At 62.2% G+C, this 14,890-nt stretch overlaps 5 protein-coding genes across 5 annotated transcripts; 2 read left to right on the top strand and 3 right to left on the bottom strand.

The window, feature by feature from the left end:
- Positions 1-881: 881 nt before the first annotated feature.
- Positions 882-4,229, bottom strand: ACA1_096660 (helicase conserved Cterminal domain containing protein; the record flags this gene model as incomplete). Its single annotated transcript, XM_004334959.1, has 6 exons — positions 882-1,032; positions 1,132-1,260; positions 1,362-2,042; positions 2,269-2,343; positions 2,428-3,055; positions 3,170-4,229. 6 exons carry the CDS (start codon positions 4,227-4,229, stop codon positions 882-884), a joined length of 2,724 nt encoding a protein of 907 aa, XP_004335007.1.
- Positions 4,230-4,425: 196 nt separating this feature from the next.
- ACA1_096670 (aldo/keto reductase) lies at positions 4,426-5,891 on the bottom strand (the record flags this gene model as incomplete). Its single annotated transcript, XM_004334960.1, has 6 exons — positions 4,426-4,621; positions 4,682-4,878; positions 4,969-5,081; positions 5,178-5,543; positions 5,614-5,712; positions 5,789-5,891. The coding sequence occupies 6 exons, from the start codon at positions 5,889-5,891 to the stop codon at positions 4,426-4,428; spliced, it is 1,074 nt and encodes a 357-aa protein (XP_004335008.1).
- Positions 5,892-6,389: 498 nt separating this feature from the next.
- Positions 6,390-10,507, top strand: ACA1_096680 (serine/threonine kinase; the record flags this gene model as incomplete). Its single annotated transcript, XM_004334961.1, has 12 exons — positions 6,390-6,399; positions 6,546-6,693; positions 6,784-7,296; positions 7,377-8,143; positions 8,261-8,631; positions 8,705-8,857; positions 8,949-9,184; positions 9,270-9,372; positions 9,476-9,872; positions 10,005-10,147; positions 10,275-10,387; positions 10,474-10,507. 12 exons carry the CDS (start codon positions 6,390-6,392, stop codon positions 10,505-10,507), a joined length of 2,988 nt encoding a protein of 995 aa, XP_004335009.1.
- A 198-nt stretch (positions 10,508-10,705) lies between these two features.
- ACA1_096690 (uncharacterized protein) lies at positions 10,706-11,287 on the bottom strand (the record flags this gene model as incomplete). Its single annotated transcript, XM_004334962.1, has 1 exon — positions 10,706-11,287. One exon carries the CDS (start codon positions 11,285-11,287, stop codon positions 10,706-10,708), a length of 582 nt encoding a protein of 193 aa, XP_004335010.1.
- Positions 11,288-11,450: 163 nt separating this feature from the next.
- ACA1_096700 (kinesin motor domain containing protein) lies at positions 11,451-14,886 on the top strand (the record flags this gene model as incomplete). The annotated part of the gene is made up of 13 exons (XM_004334963.1): positions 11,451-11,977; positions 12,063-12,320; positions 12,583-12,693; positions 12,826-12,889; positions 13,028-13,112; positions 13,220-13,363; positions 13,450-13,581; positions 13,664-13,740; positions 13,853-13,959; positions 14,044-14,104; positions 14,209-14,308; positions 14,383-14,443; positions 14,547-14,886. The coding sequence occupies 13 exons, from the start codon at positions 11,451-11,453 to the stop codon at positions 14,884-14,886; spliced, it is 2,067 nt and encodes a 688-aa protein (XP_004335011.1).
- Positions 14,887-14,890: the final 4 nt, after the last annotated feature.

Here is a 14,890-nt window from a genome sequence, read left to right on the forward strand (position 1 = left end):
TACAACTCTTGAGAGTGCGCGTCTCTTCGTGTGATGGGAGTGAGCACCATTAGCAACCCGAGCCATGGCCAGCAATACAGAGCCCGTCGATCGCGTTGCCTTCATCATGACCTGACCGCCTTCTACTTCAACTCAAAAGGAACGACGATGTTCTACGCGTGGGCGACCGGGTCGATGCCGGCTCACGCCGTGGGCAAGCACGCGTTACAATCCCGCTCGCCCGCTTCTGCTGCGCTTTCCTCCACGGGTACCCCTACCCTCTGTGGGAGCTGGTCGACCTGGGCCTGTCGTCCCCGCCCGCGCCCTCTTCATCGTCATCGGCCGCTTCCCTGTCCGCCCGGTGAGGCTGGCGCTACGGCACGGAGCCGGCCTTGTGCCGATCTGCTCACACACGGCGAGCACCCCGACAAAGAACGAAGACGAAAAGAAGAACGAAGACGACTTCGCGTCGTGCGTGTACTTTCTCTCGGGTCCCCAGGGCCGACAGACGCCCGCGTCCGTCGCGCAGCACTACCTCTGCCTGCAGGCCACGACGAAATTTTCGGCGCGCCGAACGATGCCATCGCCGCCTTCTCCTTCCGAACCTACGTGTGCGTGTGTCGTGCGGTGGGTGTCGTGTCACTTGATAATAATTAATTGTTGTGATGACGCCGCAGTCGGAGAGAGGTTGGGCGCCGGGGCCGTTCGGGAAGGAAGCGTCTGCGCCGGTCAGCGCCGCCGCGCAGCTGGTCGTGACCACGTTCTACGACCACGCGCGGCAGCGCATCGTCGCCGTCAAGGCTCTCGAGCACTAGCCGGCCAGCGCCTGCTGCTGGGCTCACCAGGGCGCGCGAACCAAGGCCGACGACGCCTCGCGGGCGCAGGCAGGAGAGAGGGCAGCTCTACTGAAGCAGCAGGTCGGCCACGTCGCAGGGCAATACCTCGACGTTCAGCGCAAAGTGCTGGGCGATTTCGTTCATGCCCAACAGATCGTCCGTTGTGACAAGATTGATCACGACCCCCTTGCGACCGAATCGCCCACAGCGTCCCGACCTGTCGTGTTGTGTGGTGTGTGGTGTGCGTGCGTGTTGTGTGTGTGTGTGTGTGTGAGCATTGAATTAAGGTGGCGGACGAGTTGGGGGTGCAGTGTACCGGTGGAGGTAGGGCTCCGGCAGGCGCGGCAAATCGTAGTTGACCACGAGCGTCACGGCCGGCACATCGATGCCCAGGGCCAACAGGTCGTTGGTGATGAGCACCCGCGATGTTCCCGCCCTGAACTCGCTGCACTCGTGTGTGTGTCGTGTGTGTGTCGTGTGTGTGTCGTGTGTGTGTCGTGTCTGTTAGAAAATGTATTGGTGCGGCCAAAGCAAGAGTGGGCGTACTTGAGGAGCAGCTCGCGCTCGCTTGACTCGATATGGCCATGCAGGCTCGAGACCGTGTAATCCTTCTTGAGCAGCTGCTCCGTCAACCAATCGATCTTGCGCCGCGTGTTGACGAACACGATGCATTGGACGATCGAGATCGCGGAGTAGAGGTCGCAGAAGGTCTCCAGCTTCCACTGCTCGTAGTCCACGTCGACGTAGAAGTGCCGCACGCCCTCCAGCACCAGCTCGTCGGGCGGGATCGTCAGCTCGAGGTACGGCCGCGCGTCGTCTCGCGTCGCCGTCGTTGCCGCCGGCTGCCCAGAAGTCGGCCGCCTCAGACTCAGCTGCGCCTCCGCAGCCGCGTCGGCAAAAAAGTCGACGGCGTCGGCGGCGCTGACATCAGCAGAGAACGTCAACGCCATACGGTCGGCCGATGATGCGTCAGCTGCCACCTTAAGCTTGGCGGGCTTGAGCACGCCCTCGCCGGCCGTGCGCCGCCATAGGCGCCGGTGGTGCTTCACGAACGTCGGACCGGCGCCGGCGGTCTCGCACGTGGTGGCGAGCACGAGCTGCGGCCGCGGCCCGCGCAGGTAGGTCTCGCACAGGTGCGCCAGCGCGTCTTTGGTGGACTTGTCGAAGAAGAACGTGGAGTCGTCCAAGACCAGCATCTCCAGGTCCTTCAGATAGAGCGCCTTGCGACTGTTGCATGCGATAAAAAAAAATCAGTGTGAATTGCTGTGTGTCGTGTGTCGTGTGTCGTGTGTCGTGTGTCGTGTGTCGTGTGTCGTGTGTCGTGTGTCGTGTGTCGTGTGTCGTGTGTCGTGTGTCGTGTGTCGTGTGTCGTGTGTCGTGTGTCGTGTGTCGTGTGTCGTGTGTCGTGTGTCGTGTGTCGTGTGTCGTGTCGTGTGTGTCGAGTGGTGCGTACTTGGCCATGTCGGTGATGCGGCCGATGCTGCCGACCACGATCAACGGCCCTCGCTTCAGCCCACGCATGTCGCTTCTGCAGAGGAGGAAGAAAAAACAGTGAGCGACTCACTGGATGCGTCGCTGGGGCAGGACAAGAAGGCGAAAGTGAATCGTGTACCTGACGCTGGTGGCTCCCACCAGGGCGTGACACAGCAGCGGTTCGCTGTTGACCGGCGATCGCTGTGCACGTGGGGCACCACCGCGGCGGTGGTGGTACGACCTCTCTTCCTCCTCTTCCTCCTCAATCCGAGCCTCGTCGTCATCGTCGTCCACCACTTCCTCGCCGCCTTTGCCGTCGTCATCATCCATCGTCCCTTCTTCCCTGCTCCGCTCTCGGCGCCAGCAATCCCGGTGGCGACGATCTCGCCCACCACCAGATCTCCGCCACGGCGCAGCTTCGCGCCCGTCGTCCGCGTGGTCCACTTCGACTGCTGTCGGGGCGGCGGCTGCGGCGGCGGCTGCCCTTGCCGCCTGCTTGGCTTCGTGGGCCTCGCGGAAGGGTCCGGTTGCAAAGTGGTGGCCTATGGCCTCGATGACCCGGTGCATCTGCAGGGCGAGCTCTCTCGTGGGCGTGATCACCAGGGCCATCGGGTTCCGCTTGCCCTTCCACGCGCCGCTGCCGCCGGCACTCTCCTTGGTCTCGCTCTCCTCCTTCTCCTTCTCGCTCTCCTTTTCCCTCTCCTGCTCGATCGTCCACAGAGCCGCGACTCGCTGCACCACCGCCATCGCCAACGCCGCGCTTTTACCTGTGTCGTGTGCGTGTCGTGTCGTTTCGTGTTGCGTGCGTGTCGTGTCGTGTCGTGTCGTGGGTGAGTGAATGCGCACGATCGCAGGAGGTCAGCTGATGGCTGTAGGCGTACCGGTTCCGGGCTGGGACTGGCAGAAGACGTCCCACCCGTTGACGATGGGCGCGACGACCTTTTGCTGGATGAGCGACGGGCGCTCGAAGCCGTAGGCGTAGACCCCGCGCAGCACGTCGACGCCGCCCTTGCGCCCGACCCGCGCGTCGAACTCGTCGTCCCACATCTCGTCGAACGTCGGGCACACGTGCGTCGACCACGTCGCGACACCGCCGTCGGCCTTCTGCGACGGCGGCGGCATGAGCGACACGTACAGTCCGCCATCGATGGTGGCGGTGGCGGCGGTGGCCGCCGGCGTCAGCCAGCGCACGGTGCAGGCCCCGAGGAGCAAGGCGGCGAGCCGTGGTCGGTCGCCTGTGTTGTCGAGCGAGTCGAGCGCGCGGTCGAACCGCACCCAGTCCCTACGCGGCCCGCCCTCGGGCCTGCTCTCCGCCTCCCTGTCGCGCATCGCCGCGAGCCACGCCTCCAACCGCGCCCTCAGCCGGTGCTCGTCGCCACCAACCTCCGGCCCGCCGGCACTGGTGTGAGCCGCGGCGGGCAGCGAGTAGGCGAGGGTGGTCTGGCCGTCGTCGTCGTTGGTGAGCTGCAGCCAGCCGTCGTCGACGAGCCGCGCGACGACGAGCTCGGGCCGGGCGTCGATGCGTACGGTGAGCACCTGCTGGACGAGCGCGGCCAGCAGGGCGCGCAGGTGGGACGGCCGGGTGCCGGTGGCCACCGCCGACGCCCACCACCGCTCGAGCCTGCGCGACAGATCGGCGTCGAGCTCCTGGCCGGCAGATGATGCATCGTCGGGGTGGTGGAGGGTCACCTGAGGCTCGCCTCGTGCGGGCTTGGCCTCGATTTGGAGCATTCCGCGATGGATGAGCCAACGTAGGACGGATTCGAGGGAGAGATGCGCGGGGATGGTGTACAGGCGGCACATGGGCCGTAGGGCGTTCTCTAGCCTCTTACGTGTGCGCGGCAGCTGGGCCGCCGACTGGCCCTGCAGCCACTCCTTGACCCTAATCACCACACTCGCCACGTCGCTACTCCTCGGATCTAGCGTTCTCTTCTGCTCCATCTGATTCTTTCTATTCGTTCTTCTTTGCTTCTATATGTGTTTCTTTTCACGACTGTCTGTGACGCAGAACCCGCCCAACGCCCCCATTTCTCGCTTTGGCTTCGATTCAGTCTTCCATCGATGTTTGTTTCTATTTTTCTTCTTTTCTTTTTCCTATTTTATTCTTCTTTTATTTTCCAGCGTTCTTGTTGGCGGCTCACGAGAGCTGTGGCGGCGCGCGGTCGTGGATGGGTTGCCACGGGTAGAGCGGCGGGTGCTCGCTGACGTTGTCGAGCGCGTCCATGTGGTGCTTCTCCAGTCGCCAGCCCACGGCGCCCAGGTTGTCCCTCAGCTGCTCCTCGGTCCTCGCCCCGACCAGCACCGACGTCACCCCGGGCTTCTGCAGCAGCCACCTGATCCACCCACCGTGAGCCCCAGGTGGCGTGATGAGTGTCGTGTAGGGGGGTACGAACCTCAGGGAGACCTGTGCAGACGTCTTGTTCGTCTTGGCGGCCACGTCGGCGACGGTGTCGAGCACGTGCCAGGTGTAGGGCGTGTTGAACGAGTCGAAGTTGCCCTCGACCCACCCGGCGTTCTGCGCCCACTCCACGCGCGAACCCGCGGAGGGTCCCTCCCTCGTCAGGTCCCTCTTGCCGGCCAGCCAGCCGCCCTGACAGGACCCGCGGGACAGCGACAGCTTGTTAACTGAGAATGCGAGGAATGTGGTGCCAGTGCGTCGTGCGCGATGGTGATGGCCTACCTTGAGCGGTGACCAAGGCAGCACGGCGAGACCCTCCTCCAGAGCGAGCGGGATGATGTCCCACTCTGTGGACCGGCACAGCATGCTGTACTGCGGCTGCAAGCTCACAATAGCTGTGGACCCACAGATCAGTTTGCGCACACAACACAACACGACACAAACGACACACACGACACATAGCACACGCCCACGCCCACGACTGTACGTACGCTCCCAGCCCATGCGCTCGGTCAAGCCAATGGCCTTCTCCACCATCCACGCCGGGTAGTTTGACAGGCCGATGTGGTGCACCTTACCGCTGCGCACGAGGTCGTTCAGCGTGCGCAGGGTTTCGAGGAGCGGGGTGCGCGGGTCGGGCGAGTGGATCTGGAGGAGGTCGATATGGCTCGTGCAGCCCAGGCGCTCGAGGCTGCGCTCCAGCGAATCGACGATGTGGCGCCGACTCAGCCCGACGTCGTTCACACCGGGTCCCGTCTTGCCGCGCACCTTAGTCGCCACCACCAGGTTGCGCCGACGCTCGTTGCCTTCGCGCGTCAGCCAACGACCCAGCACCTCCTCGCTGCTGCCGTACACGTCTGCACTCGGCCAGGTCCAGCCACGACCGTCAACATGAAAGCGACGTGGCCGACACGAAGAGGGAGGCACCTGCAGTGTCGAGGAAGTTGCCGCCAGCGGCGACGAAGGAGTCAAGCAGGCGAAAGGAGGTCTCCTGGTCGGCAGCGGGCAGACCCCATGGCCCCTTCCCTGCCCGTGCGCATCAACAGCATCTTCTGATCAGCCAGAGCACTGGCGCTGGGGGGTAAGGGGGGTAGTGCCGCACCATCGGTGGACAGAGTCATGAGACCAAAGCACAGTTCGGATACCAGGAGGCCCGTGCCCTTGCCTAAGAAGGCGTACCCCATCTTAGTGTTCTCTCCATCCATGTTTCAGTTGCGGTCTTTTTGTATAATTTATTTTATTTTCCCTTCTGTTTTATTGGTGTTGCCTTCTGCTGTGCCCCCTGTGTGCCGTGTGGCAGTGCTTTCACCCAGGCATGTTCCTCAATCTTGTTCATTTTGTCCACATTTTGATTTTGCTTTGCCCCCCCCTTGCAAACGAAACAATTAACATCTCAAATCCAAATCTTGCCAGGCCACGTTGGAAACCGCGGCGTGCCCTTTCTGGGCGCCAATGGCGGGCACGTGTGCGGTGCCGGGTGGCACACGAGGCCAGGGTGTTGGGCCGTTGTATCCCAAACTGGCAAAAGGTAACGGTCTGCGTCTGCGGCCAAAGGGTCAAGGCCAGCCTTGGGATTCGAAGCCGTCAAGAAAAAGGAACCTCTCAAGTCTCTCAGAGTGTTGGTCGTGTGTTCTTGTCTTCATCTCTACCTACCCTCATCAAGAAGAAGGCTCGAGAAGGGCTGGTGATTCGAAGAAGAAACCATGGAGTCAGGTACAACTCACCAACAACATCAACGACAACAATGGACTCTGGCGCTCCACATCAAGAAGAAGGAGAAGAAGATGAACCCTTCTTTACACGGCCAGCCCCTCACACTATTGTGTACTACTCTTGTCAATTTACAGCAGCCACACCAGCCCCAGCCGAGCCCGGGGCGCCGGCGTTCCCCGCCACCGATTCGGTGGAGGGCGTCACCCGGTACCTCATGGCCCAGAGGAACGCCCTCGCCGAGCGGAAGCGCCTGCTCGAGCAGAAGGTGCGCGAGAGCCAGATGCAGGCCATAAGGTAAAGCAGAGAAAGAGAAACCTTCCCTCGTTACACGTGTTGAACTTCAACCCATTTTACAGGTTAACATCGTCATCTTCAATGGAACAGGGACAAGCAACAGATGGTCTACGAGGAAATCGAGCGCGAGAAGCAGAGGCAGCGTCTGTGGGCCGAGGAGGAGTACAACCGACGCGAGGGCACGGCCGGCGTGGTGGCCTCGGTGTCGCGCCGGGAGGCCCCAGTCGAGGTCGACCCCCGCTCGCCGCGCACGCCCGGCGCCTTCGCCACCGTGACCGACCGAGGCGACAGCAGCAATATAAAGGTGGTGGTATCTGGTGAAGGTGGATCGACGAGGAACGTGGAAGAAGATGACCATCATGACGACGATCGCAGCTACGATTCCAGCGATTCGTCAACCGACGAGGACGAGGACGACGACGATGACCGCGAGCCCAAAACGCCGCCCCCGCCCCCGCCGGGCGAGGACGGCGCGTTGGCCCCGGCCGACGACATTGGATCGGCGTCCTACCCGCCAGTCTCGTCGTCGTCTCTGGAGGTGTCGGCCCAGCCGACCACCTCTGGCGGCCTGGCCAAGTACCGAAAGAAGGCCAGCGAAGACTCGTACGACCCCCCCCCCGCTATGGTGGTTGGGCATGGGCAAAGTGAGGGCTGGTAGCTGATGGTTGGTTGGGCGTGTTCAGACAACATAACAACAACAGCGACGTGAATGACGCGTCGCTGGACACCCTGCGAGCGCAGGCGCAGGGCCTGGCCCTGTCGCCGCTCGACATGTCGCCCGCCGACTCGCCGTCGTCGTCCTACGGCGACCTCCCGCTGTCCAACTCGCAGTCGCTCTCGGGCTCGTCGGCCTCGTCGCCCAAGTCGTCGCCGCCGGCCTCGCTCTCGAAATTTACAGGCCTCAGCGCCGCACCGCTGGTCATCCCCGTGCCCCTCATGGACAACGACGAGATCCGGCGGCTGCAGGAGGAGATCCGTAAGCTCGAGGAGGAGGTGCTAGAGCAGGAGAAGTTCAAGAAGGAGATCAAGAGGGAGAGACGCCGCAGCAGCAGCTCGCGCCGCAGCAGCAGCAGCAGCAGTAGCAGCAGCCGCAAGAGCGACCGCCACCGCGATCGCGACCGTGATCGAGACCGCGAGAGCAGCCGTGACCGTGACCGTGATCGTGGGAGCAGCCGCGACCGGTCGGACAGGAGGGAGCGCAGGGACTACGACCGCGAGCCATCGCGGGAGCGGTCGTCGAGCAGGGGGACGGGGGGCAGCGGGGGCAAGATCAAGCGGTCCGACTCGTACAAGAGCTCGGCGGCGGCCCCGCGGTATTCGGTCACTGCGCTGCCGGGCTCGCCCTCGGCGCCAGAGCCCAGGCGGGGCTCACGAGCGCCGCTGCCTCGTCCCGACTTCCTGTCGTCGGGCGACAGCGCCAGAAAGAGAGCGACCTCGATGGACATGTCAGGTACACACACGACACACACGACGCACGACACACATGACACACCGCACACGCACACGCACACGCACACGCACACGCATGTGGGACCACATGGGCTTACGAATGGCATGGGTGGTGTAGCAGAGGAAGACGATGACGTGGAAAGGAGGGAGAGACGCGAGAGGGAGCGAAGGGAGAGCGAGCGGATAGCGACCCTGCCGCGCAACTTCAAGGAACGGGAGCGGAAGGGCAGCAGCGGCGGCAGCGGCAGCAGCGGCGGCAGCGGCAGCAGCGCCAAGGCGACTATGCGCGATCGGGATCGCGAGAAGGAGCGCGAGCGGGAACGGGAGACGGAGATCGAGAAGCGCGAGCGGGAACGAGAGAGGGAGCGGGAGAGGCGGCGATCGGCCGCGTACACGACTAGGAACAGAGATCGCGACCGCAACGACAGGGACCGCGACAGGGACCGCGACCGCGACCGCGACTTCGACAAGGACCGCGACCGCGACAGGGTACCGTTCAATCGCAGTTAATGTCGACACGCGTGCGTGTTGTGACTCACGCACACGCACACGACCACACCAGGCGCGGAGTCGACCACGTTCGACGACGAAGGAGCGATCGGCGAGGCCGAGCGAGGATCCGTACACCACCAGGGAGCCCCGCTCCACATGGGAGCTGCTGTGGGACGACCTCGAGCTCTCCAAGGACGTCATCAGCCAGGGCGAGTACGGCGAGGTACTGTGATTAATTATAATTATAATTATAATTAATTTTTTGATTTACTTTTCTAGTGCGTTAATATTTATTCTTTTTACATTTTTTGTAGGTGCTGCGTGCCACGTACTATGGCACGGCTGTGGCGGTGAAGAAGGTGACCAACACCGACACGGAGAATGCCTTCCGCTACGTCGAACGGGAGGTCAACCTGCTTCGGGATGTGCACCACCCCAACATCATCCAGCTCATGGGCTACTGCAAGTACAACCGCGAACTCTACCTGGTGACCGAGTACCTTCAACAGGGTTCCCTAGCGCGCCTCCTGCAGAAGTGCCTCGTCTTCCCGTACGCTACATGATCGCCGCCGCCGCCGCCTCCGCCTCCGCCGCTGCCCACCCCGCGCCATCTGACATTCCTTGCATAACTCCAGGTGGAAGATCAAGATCAAGATGATCACTGACGTGGCCTGCGGTCTGGCCTACCTCCACTCCAAGTCCATCCTGCATCGCGACATCAAGTCCGAGAACCTGCTTGTATGTCGCCGCACACGCACACGCATCACCGCACACGCACCACCGCACACGCACACGCATCACCGCACACGCACACATGCCACTGACCCAAAGCTGCGTGCAGGTGTCGTCCAACTTCCAAGTCAAGTTGACCGACTTTGGCTTTGCGGCCGAGATGGTGGTGGCCGGGAAGAAGCAGTGGCGCATGACCGTGTGCGGCACCGAGAACTGGATGGCGCCCGAGGTCATGATGGGCGAGCCCTACGACGAGCGGGCCGACGTGTTCTCGTTCGGCGTCGTCTGCAACGAGATCATCACCGGCCACGACGGCAAGCACTTCAGACGACTCGTAGACGACGGCTACGCGCTGGACATCGAGCACATCTACTCGCTCGTGCCGCACGACACCCCGCCTGGGCTGCTCCCACTCGCTCTCGAGTGCTGTCGACTCTCCCCGGGTGACAGACCCGACATGAAGTCCGTCATCGACCGTCTCAGCGACATCGAGTTCAAGCTTCCAGGTACCACACGACACACACGCACCATGACACACACGACACACACGACACACACGACACACACACGACACACACGACACACACGCACACACACATGGACCTCTGGTGCTGACTGCAATGGGCGGTGATGCGCAGCAGAAGATGATTACTCGGCGATGCTGGGACAAGTGCAGAGCTTCCAAAAGCAGGGTCTCAAGACGACCAAGACGAAGGACCGAACAGAGCTGCAGCTCGAAAAGGCGCGCCTGCTGGCCGAGATCCAGAGCTTCTCCCAGAAGGTATGTCGCACGCACGCACGCACGCACGCACGCACGCACGCACGCACGCACGCACGCACGCACGCACGCACGCACGATGCTATGCGCAGATGGGCTCACGAGTTGGTTGTTCATTGATGCGCTACAGCCGCAAGCGGTGGCACAACCGGGGCAGGCCCAGGGAGGTGACCCGTCAGTGGCTATCCTGACTCAGCTCGCCAAGCAGCTCAACCAGCTCGCCCAGGAGAATGCTACCCTCAGGTAACGCCACCGCATCGCCCATTCTCTTACTTTCTGTGCGATCGCTGATCCACAATCATTCATCTACGCCGCTTCCGCCCTTGCAGGGAGAACATGAAGAAGCTCGAGGACAGAGGATAAGGCCGACTCGCTGCTGATGATGACTATCACTATTTTGAGTTTTTGTCCGTCTACACGACAGACCTCCGTACCGTAGCTAGTATCAATAAATTGTTTTTTTAATGCATTAAAAAATAGATAATTGAATTGTAATCTTGTTTATTATGCTAATGAACTGGCTCATACTGATTGAGACACAGTACTGTGTCAGCGCCGATCTCATGACCAAGATTTGGTCGCGGGCTGCCAAGTGGGCCAGCCCTCCGGGAAGGGCTGGGGGACTTGCCGCGAGACGCGCCAGCCGTTGGTGTCGTAGCCCTGCGGGTGGTCCCGGTACAGACGCTCGCAGCGCCTGCAGGGCGCGTCGGGCTGCGGTCCAACCAGCGCGGCCATGGCCGGCGGCGGGGCCGGGTGGTCCGGGTCGGCCTCGAACACACACACCTGCTCGTACTCGGGCATGTTCAGGTCGGGCTGGACGAACAGGACCTGGGAGCGGCCGCAGCCGCCGGCGGCCTTGCAGTAGGCCACGATCTCGCCGCCCTTGAGCTCGACCACGCACGGACCCGATGCCACGCCGGCGAACGAGGCGCCGCAGTGGGCGCAGGCCGCGGGCAGATCGGCTATGATGGCCCGCTTGCGTGCGGCAGCGGCGACGAGGTCGGCCGGAGTGAAGGTGGGCGGGGTGGTGGGCGTGCTGTAGGTGGTGGTGGGGGCGTAGGCCCGGGCGGCCTCGTAGGCTGGGGCCTGCACCTGGTACATCATCGCAAGTCCGGGTGCGGGGACTGGGGTTGTGCTTGACATGTTAGGTGTGTTGTGTTGGGGTTGCTGTCTTTATGTTGTGTCTGACGGCAATACAGTCTTTTATATGATGTGGCCCGCCATTCGTTGAACGGTAAAGTGGCCGACAGCAACATTTTAGCGAACTAAAAAAAATGATAAAATGATAAAATAATAAAATAAAAAGATGGAGCAGTTGGCCACAGGAGGTGCAGAGATGGCCAAGCAGCAGCTGCACCCGCAGGTGGTGGCGTGGCTGCAGGAGATCGAGCTCGCGCCGGGACCCGAGGTGGCGCGCGGGCTGCTGTCCGCCGGCTTCGGCCACTCGCCTGACGCGTTCGCCGAGCTCTCCCTGCCCCACTTCCACCTGGTCCTCGGCCTCGAAGATTTCCACCAGCGACGCAGGCTCCACTCCCTCCTCCTGCGCATCAATCGCAAAATCGCGGCCCCCTCCGCTACTTCTTCATCGACTTCTTCTTCGCCCTACGTTCCACCTTCATCATTGGCCTCGCCAAGAAGGCCTCATCTGCCCTCACACACCACCTCGCTGCCCTCCCCGAGATCCTCATCTTCTTCTTTTTCATCTTCTTCTACGTCGCCATCTACTACGTCGCTGCCGCCCGTGCCCAGGCACTACGCGCCCAGCAAGGTCAAGTCCTTCGACTCGGCGCTCGGCTCTCGCAGTGGCCACCAACACGACGACCTCGACTGGGGGTACGCACTCCCCTCCACGCGTGTGCGGTGGTGTGCGTGCGGTGGTGCGTGTGTGCGGTGTGTTGCTAACTCGGTTGGCCTGCAGCGACGAGGCCCTGCCCAGTCCCTCTGGCGGCGAAGATGACGTGGACGGCGCAGTGGAGGAAGAAGAGGAAGTGGTGGTGGAGGAGGAGGTGGCCCTGGACGGCGGCGAAGAGGCGGTGGTCATCACCCTGGGCGACGAGGAAGAGGAGGACGAGGCTGCCGCCGACGGCGGCGAGGAGGCGTGCGCGCCCAAGCCGCGAAGCCGATCGTTCGGCAGCTCCTCGTCGTCGTCGCAGACGCAGCAGTCGGGTGCGTCGCGGTCGTCGGTGCCGTCATTGTCGTCCACGCCACCACCACCGAGCTCGCCGCGCGGCCCTGCTGGGCCTTCGTCATCACCGTCGTCGTCATCTACGCCGCTGCCGAGCTCGCCTCGCGGCACAACCACTCAAAACCTGCGGGTCAGCGTATGCGTGCGCAAAAGGTGTCGTGTGTGGCGTGTGTGGCGTTGTGTCGTGTGTGTCGTGTGTGTCGTGTGTGTCGCGCGTCGCGCTAACGTGTAGACGGCTCTTCATGACACGCAGGCCGCTGCTGGAGAAGGAGGTGCGATCGCGAGAAAGGGACATCGTGTTCACCGGCAAGCGGCCTTCCACTTTGGAGGTCCACGAGCCCAAGGTGAAGGTCGACATGTCCAAGTAAGCGCTAGCCTGGACTCTCTCCCTCCTCTGCGTCATATGCCGTTTCACTGACGCACACACACGCCACACACACACACACACACACACGCCACACACGCCACACACACACACACACACTACCGCACACAGGTACACGGATGTCCACACGTTTGCCTTCGATCACTACTTCAGCGACCTCGATGACAACCTCAAGGTCCGTACAGTTCCGGGTCTGCAAAGGCCTGCTGGCCTCTAGCGCGTCGGCCACTGACCGACCAGTCCACACCACACACACACGACACGACACGACACGACACACACACACACGGGTGTCCTCCTTTCGCCGCCGCAGATCTACGAGGAGGCGGTTCGGCCGCTCGTGTCCACCATTTTCAAGGGCGGCGCCAGGGTCACCTGCTTCTGCTACGGCCAAACCGGTGCCCCCCCCCCCGAGGCAGCGACATATTCTGCTTTCTTTCGTCTCACCCCCCCCCCATGCGTGTGCGTGTGCGTGTCGTGCGTGTGTGGCGTGTCTTGTGTTCAGGAAGCGGAAAGACGCACACGATGATGGGCAAGCGCGGCGAGGACGGCCTGTACGCGATGGCAGCCAAGGACATCTTCGGCATGCTCGACGAGGCGAGCCGCTCCCGCCCCCTCCGCGTCAGCGTCGCCCTGTTCGAGATCTACGGTACCGCGCCGGCCCCCTTTTTCGCACCGCCCGGGCGAACTGACCACTTCACTGCCGTCGTATTATTATGGTCGGCCTCATTGCAGGCAACAAGCTGTTCGACTTGCTCAACGACAAGAAGCCGCTGGTGGCGCGCCAGAACTCGAAGCAGCAGGTGTGCGTCGTGGGCCTGAAGGAGCGGCTGGTGAGCAACGCCGACGAGCTGCTGGGCCTCATCAGTGCGTTTGACACCTCCACCCCACCACACTCATTGCCTGGTTTTCTTCTTTAAAAAAGTAATCGTTGCGCTCGTGTGGGCAGGCAAGGGGAGCGCGTCGAGGAGCACGTCTGCGACTGGCGTGCACGCCGAGTCATCTCGCTCCCACGCCATCCTACAGGTACACGTGTCGTGTGTGTCGTGTGTCTGCGTTGTGTGTCGTCGTGCGTGTCGTGTGTCGTCGTGTGTGTTGTGCACACGAGAGAGAACACTCACCACTTCACAACCAACAGATCTCGCTCAAGAACGCGGAGGGCAAAACGCGGGGCATGTTTTCGTTCATCGATTTGGCCGGTTCGGAAAAGGCCGGCGACACCAACGAGAACAGCCGACAGACCAGGTACTGCGCTCTTCATCGCCTCTTAATATTAACATTATTACTATTTTACTCATCATTTTGCTCTCGCACGTGGACGTGTGGCAGAATTGAGGGCGCCGAGATTAACAAGAGTCTGCTCGCCCTGAAGGAATGCATTCGTGCCTTGGTACACGCACCACTACACACGCACACGCACACGCACACGCACCACCGCACACAGGGCAGTACCTGACTCCCACTGGCCCTCTTCTGCGTGATGGAGGAGTGTAGGATCGTTCGCAGAAGCACGCGCCGTTCCGGCAGTCGACTCTCACGCAGGTCCTCAAGGACTCGTTCATGGGTCCCCACTCGCGGACCATCATGATCGCCAGTACGCGTCTCTCTTTTTTTTCTTTTTTTCTTCTCTTTTTTGTTTTGTTTACCGTTCTAGCGCTCCGCCGACAGACATCGCTCCGAACAGCGGCTACGCCGAACACACGCTCAACACACTCCGTTACGCCGATCGGTACCACACACACACCACACACACACACCACACACCACACACACCACACACACACACACCACACACACACACACACACGCTCACACTTTTAATGCAAATGTAGGGTGCGCGAGTTGCGAGGGCACAACCCGTCGTTCTCCTCTCCGCCTCCGGCCTCCTCTCCAACGACGCCCCAAGGAGGCGGTCTCGGCCCGAGACAGCGCTCGACCGACGGCGCGCCCGCTACGACGTCGCCCAGTGGCGGCGGCGGCGGTGACGACGAGATCCTGCGATGGCACAGGCACCACCTGGAGGAGCTCACGCGGCTGGTCGACGAGGAGCTGCAGCTGCTCGAGAAGGTGGACCGGGGCGAGATCACGGGTGCGCGCTACCGGGCCGCCCTCAACGACATCCTCATCGACGAGGCCATGCTCTTCGCCAACATGCCCAAGAACCTCGAATGAGTTT

This window comes from Acanthamoeba castellanii, assembly GCF_000313135.1.
Source record: "Acanthamoeba castellanii str. Neff unplaced genomic scaffold scf7180000084645, whole genome shotgun sequence".
Classification (NCBI taxonomy): domain Eukaryota; phylum Discosea; order Longamoebia; family Acanthamoebidae; genus Acanthamoeba; species Acanthamoeba castellanii.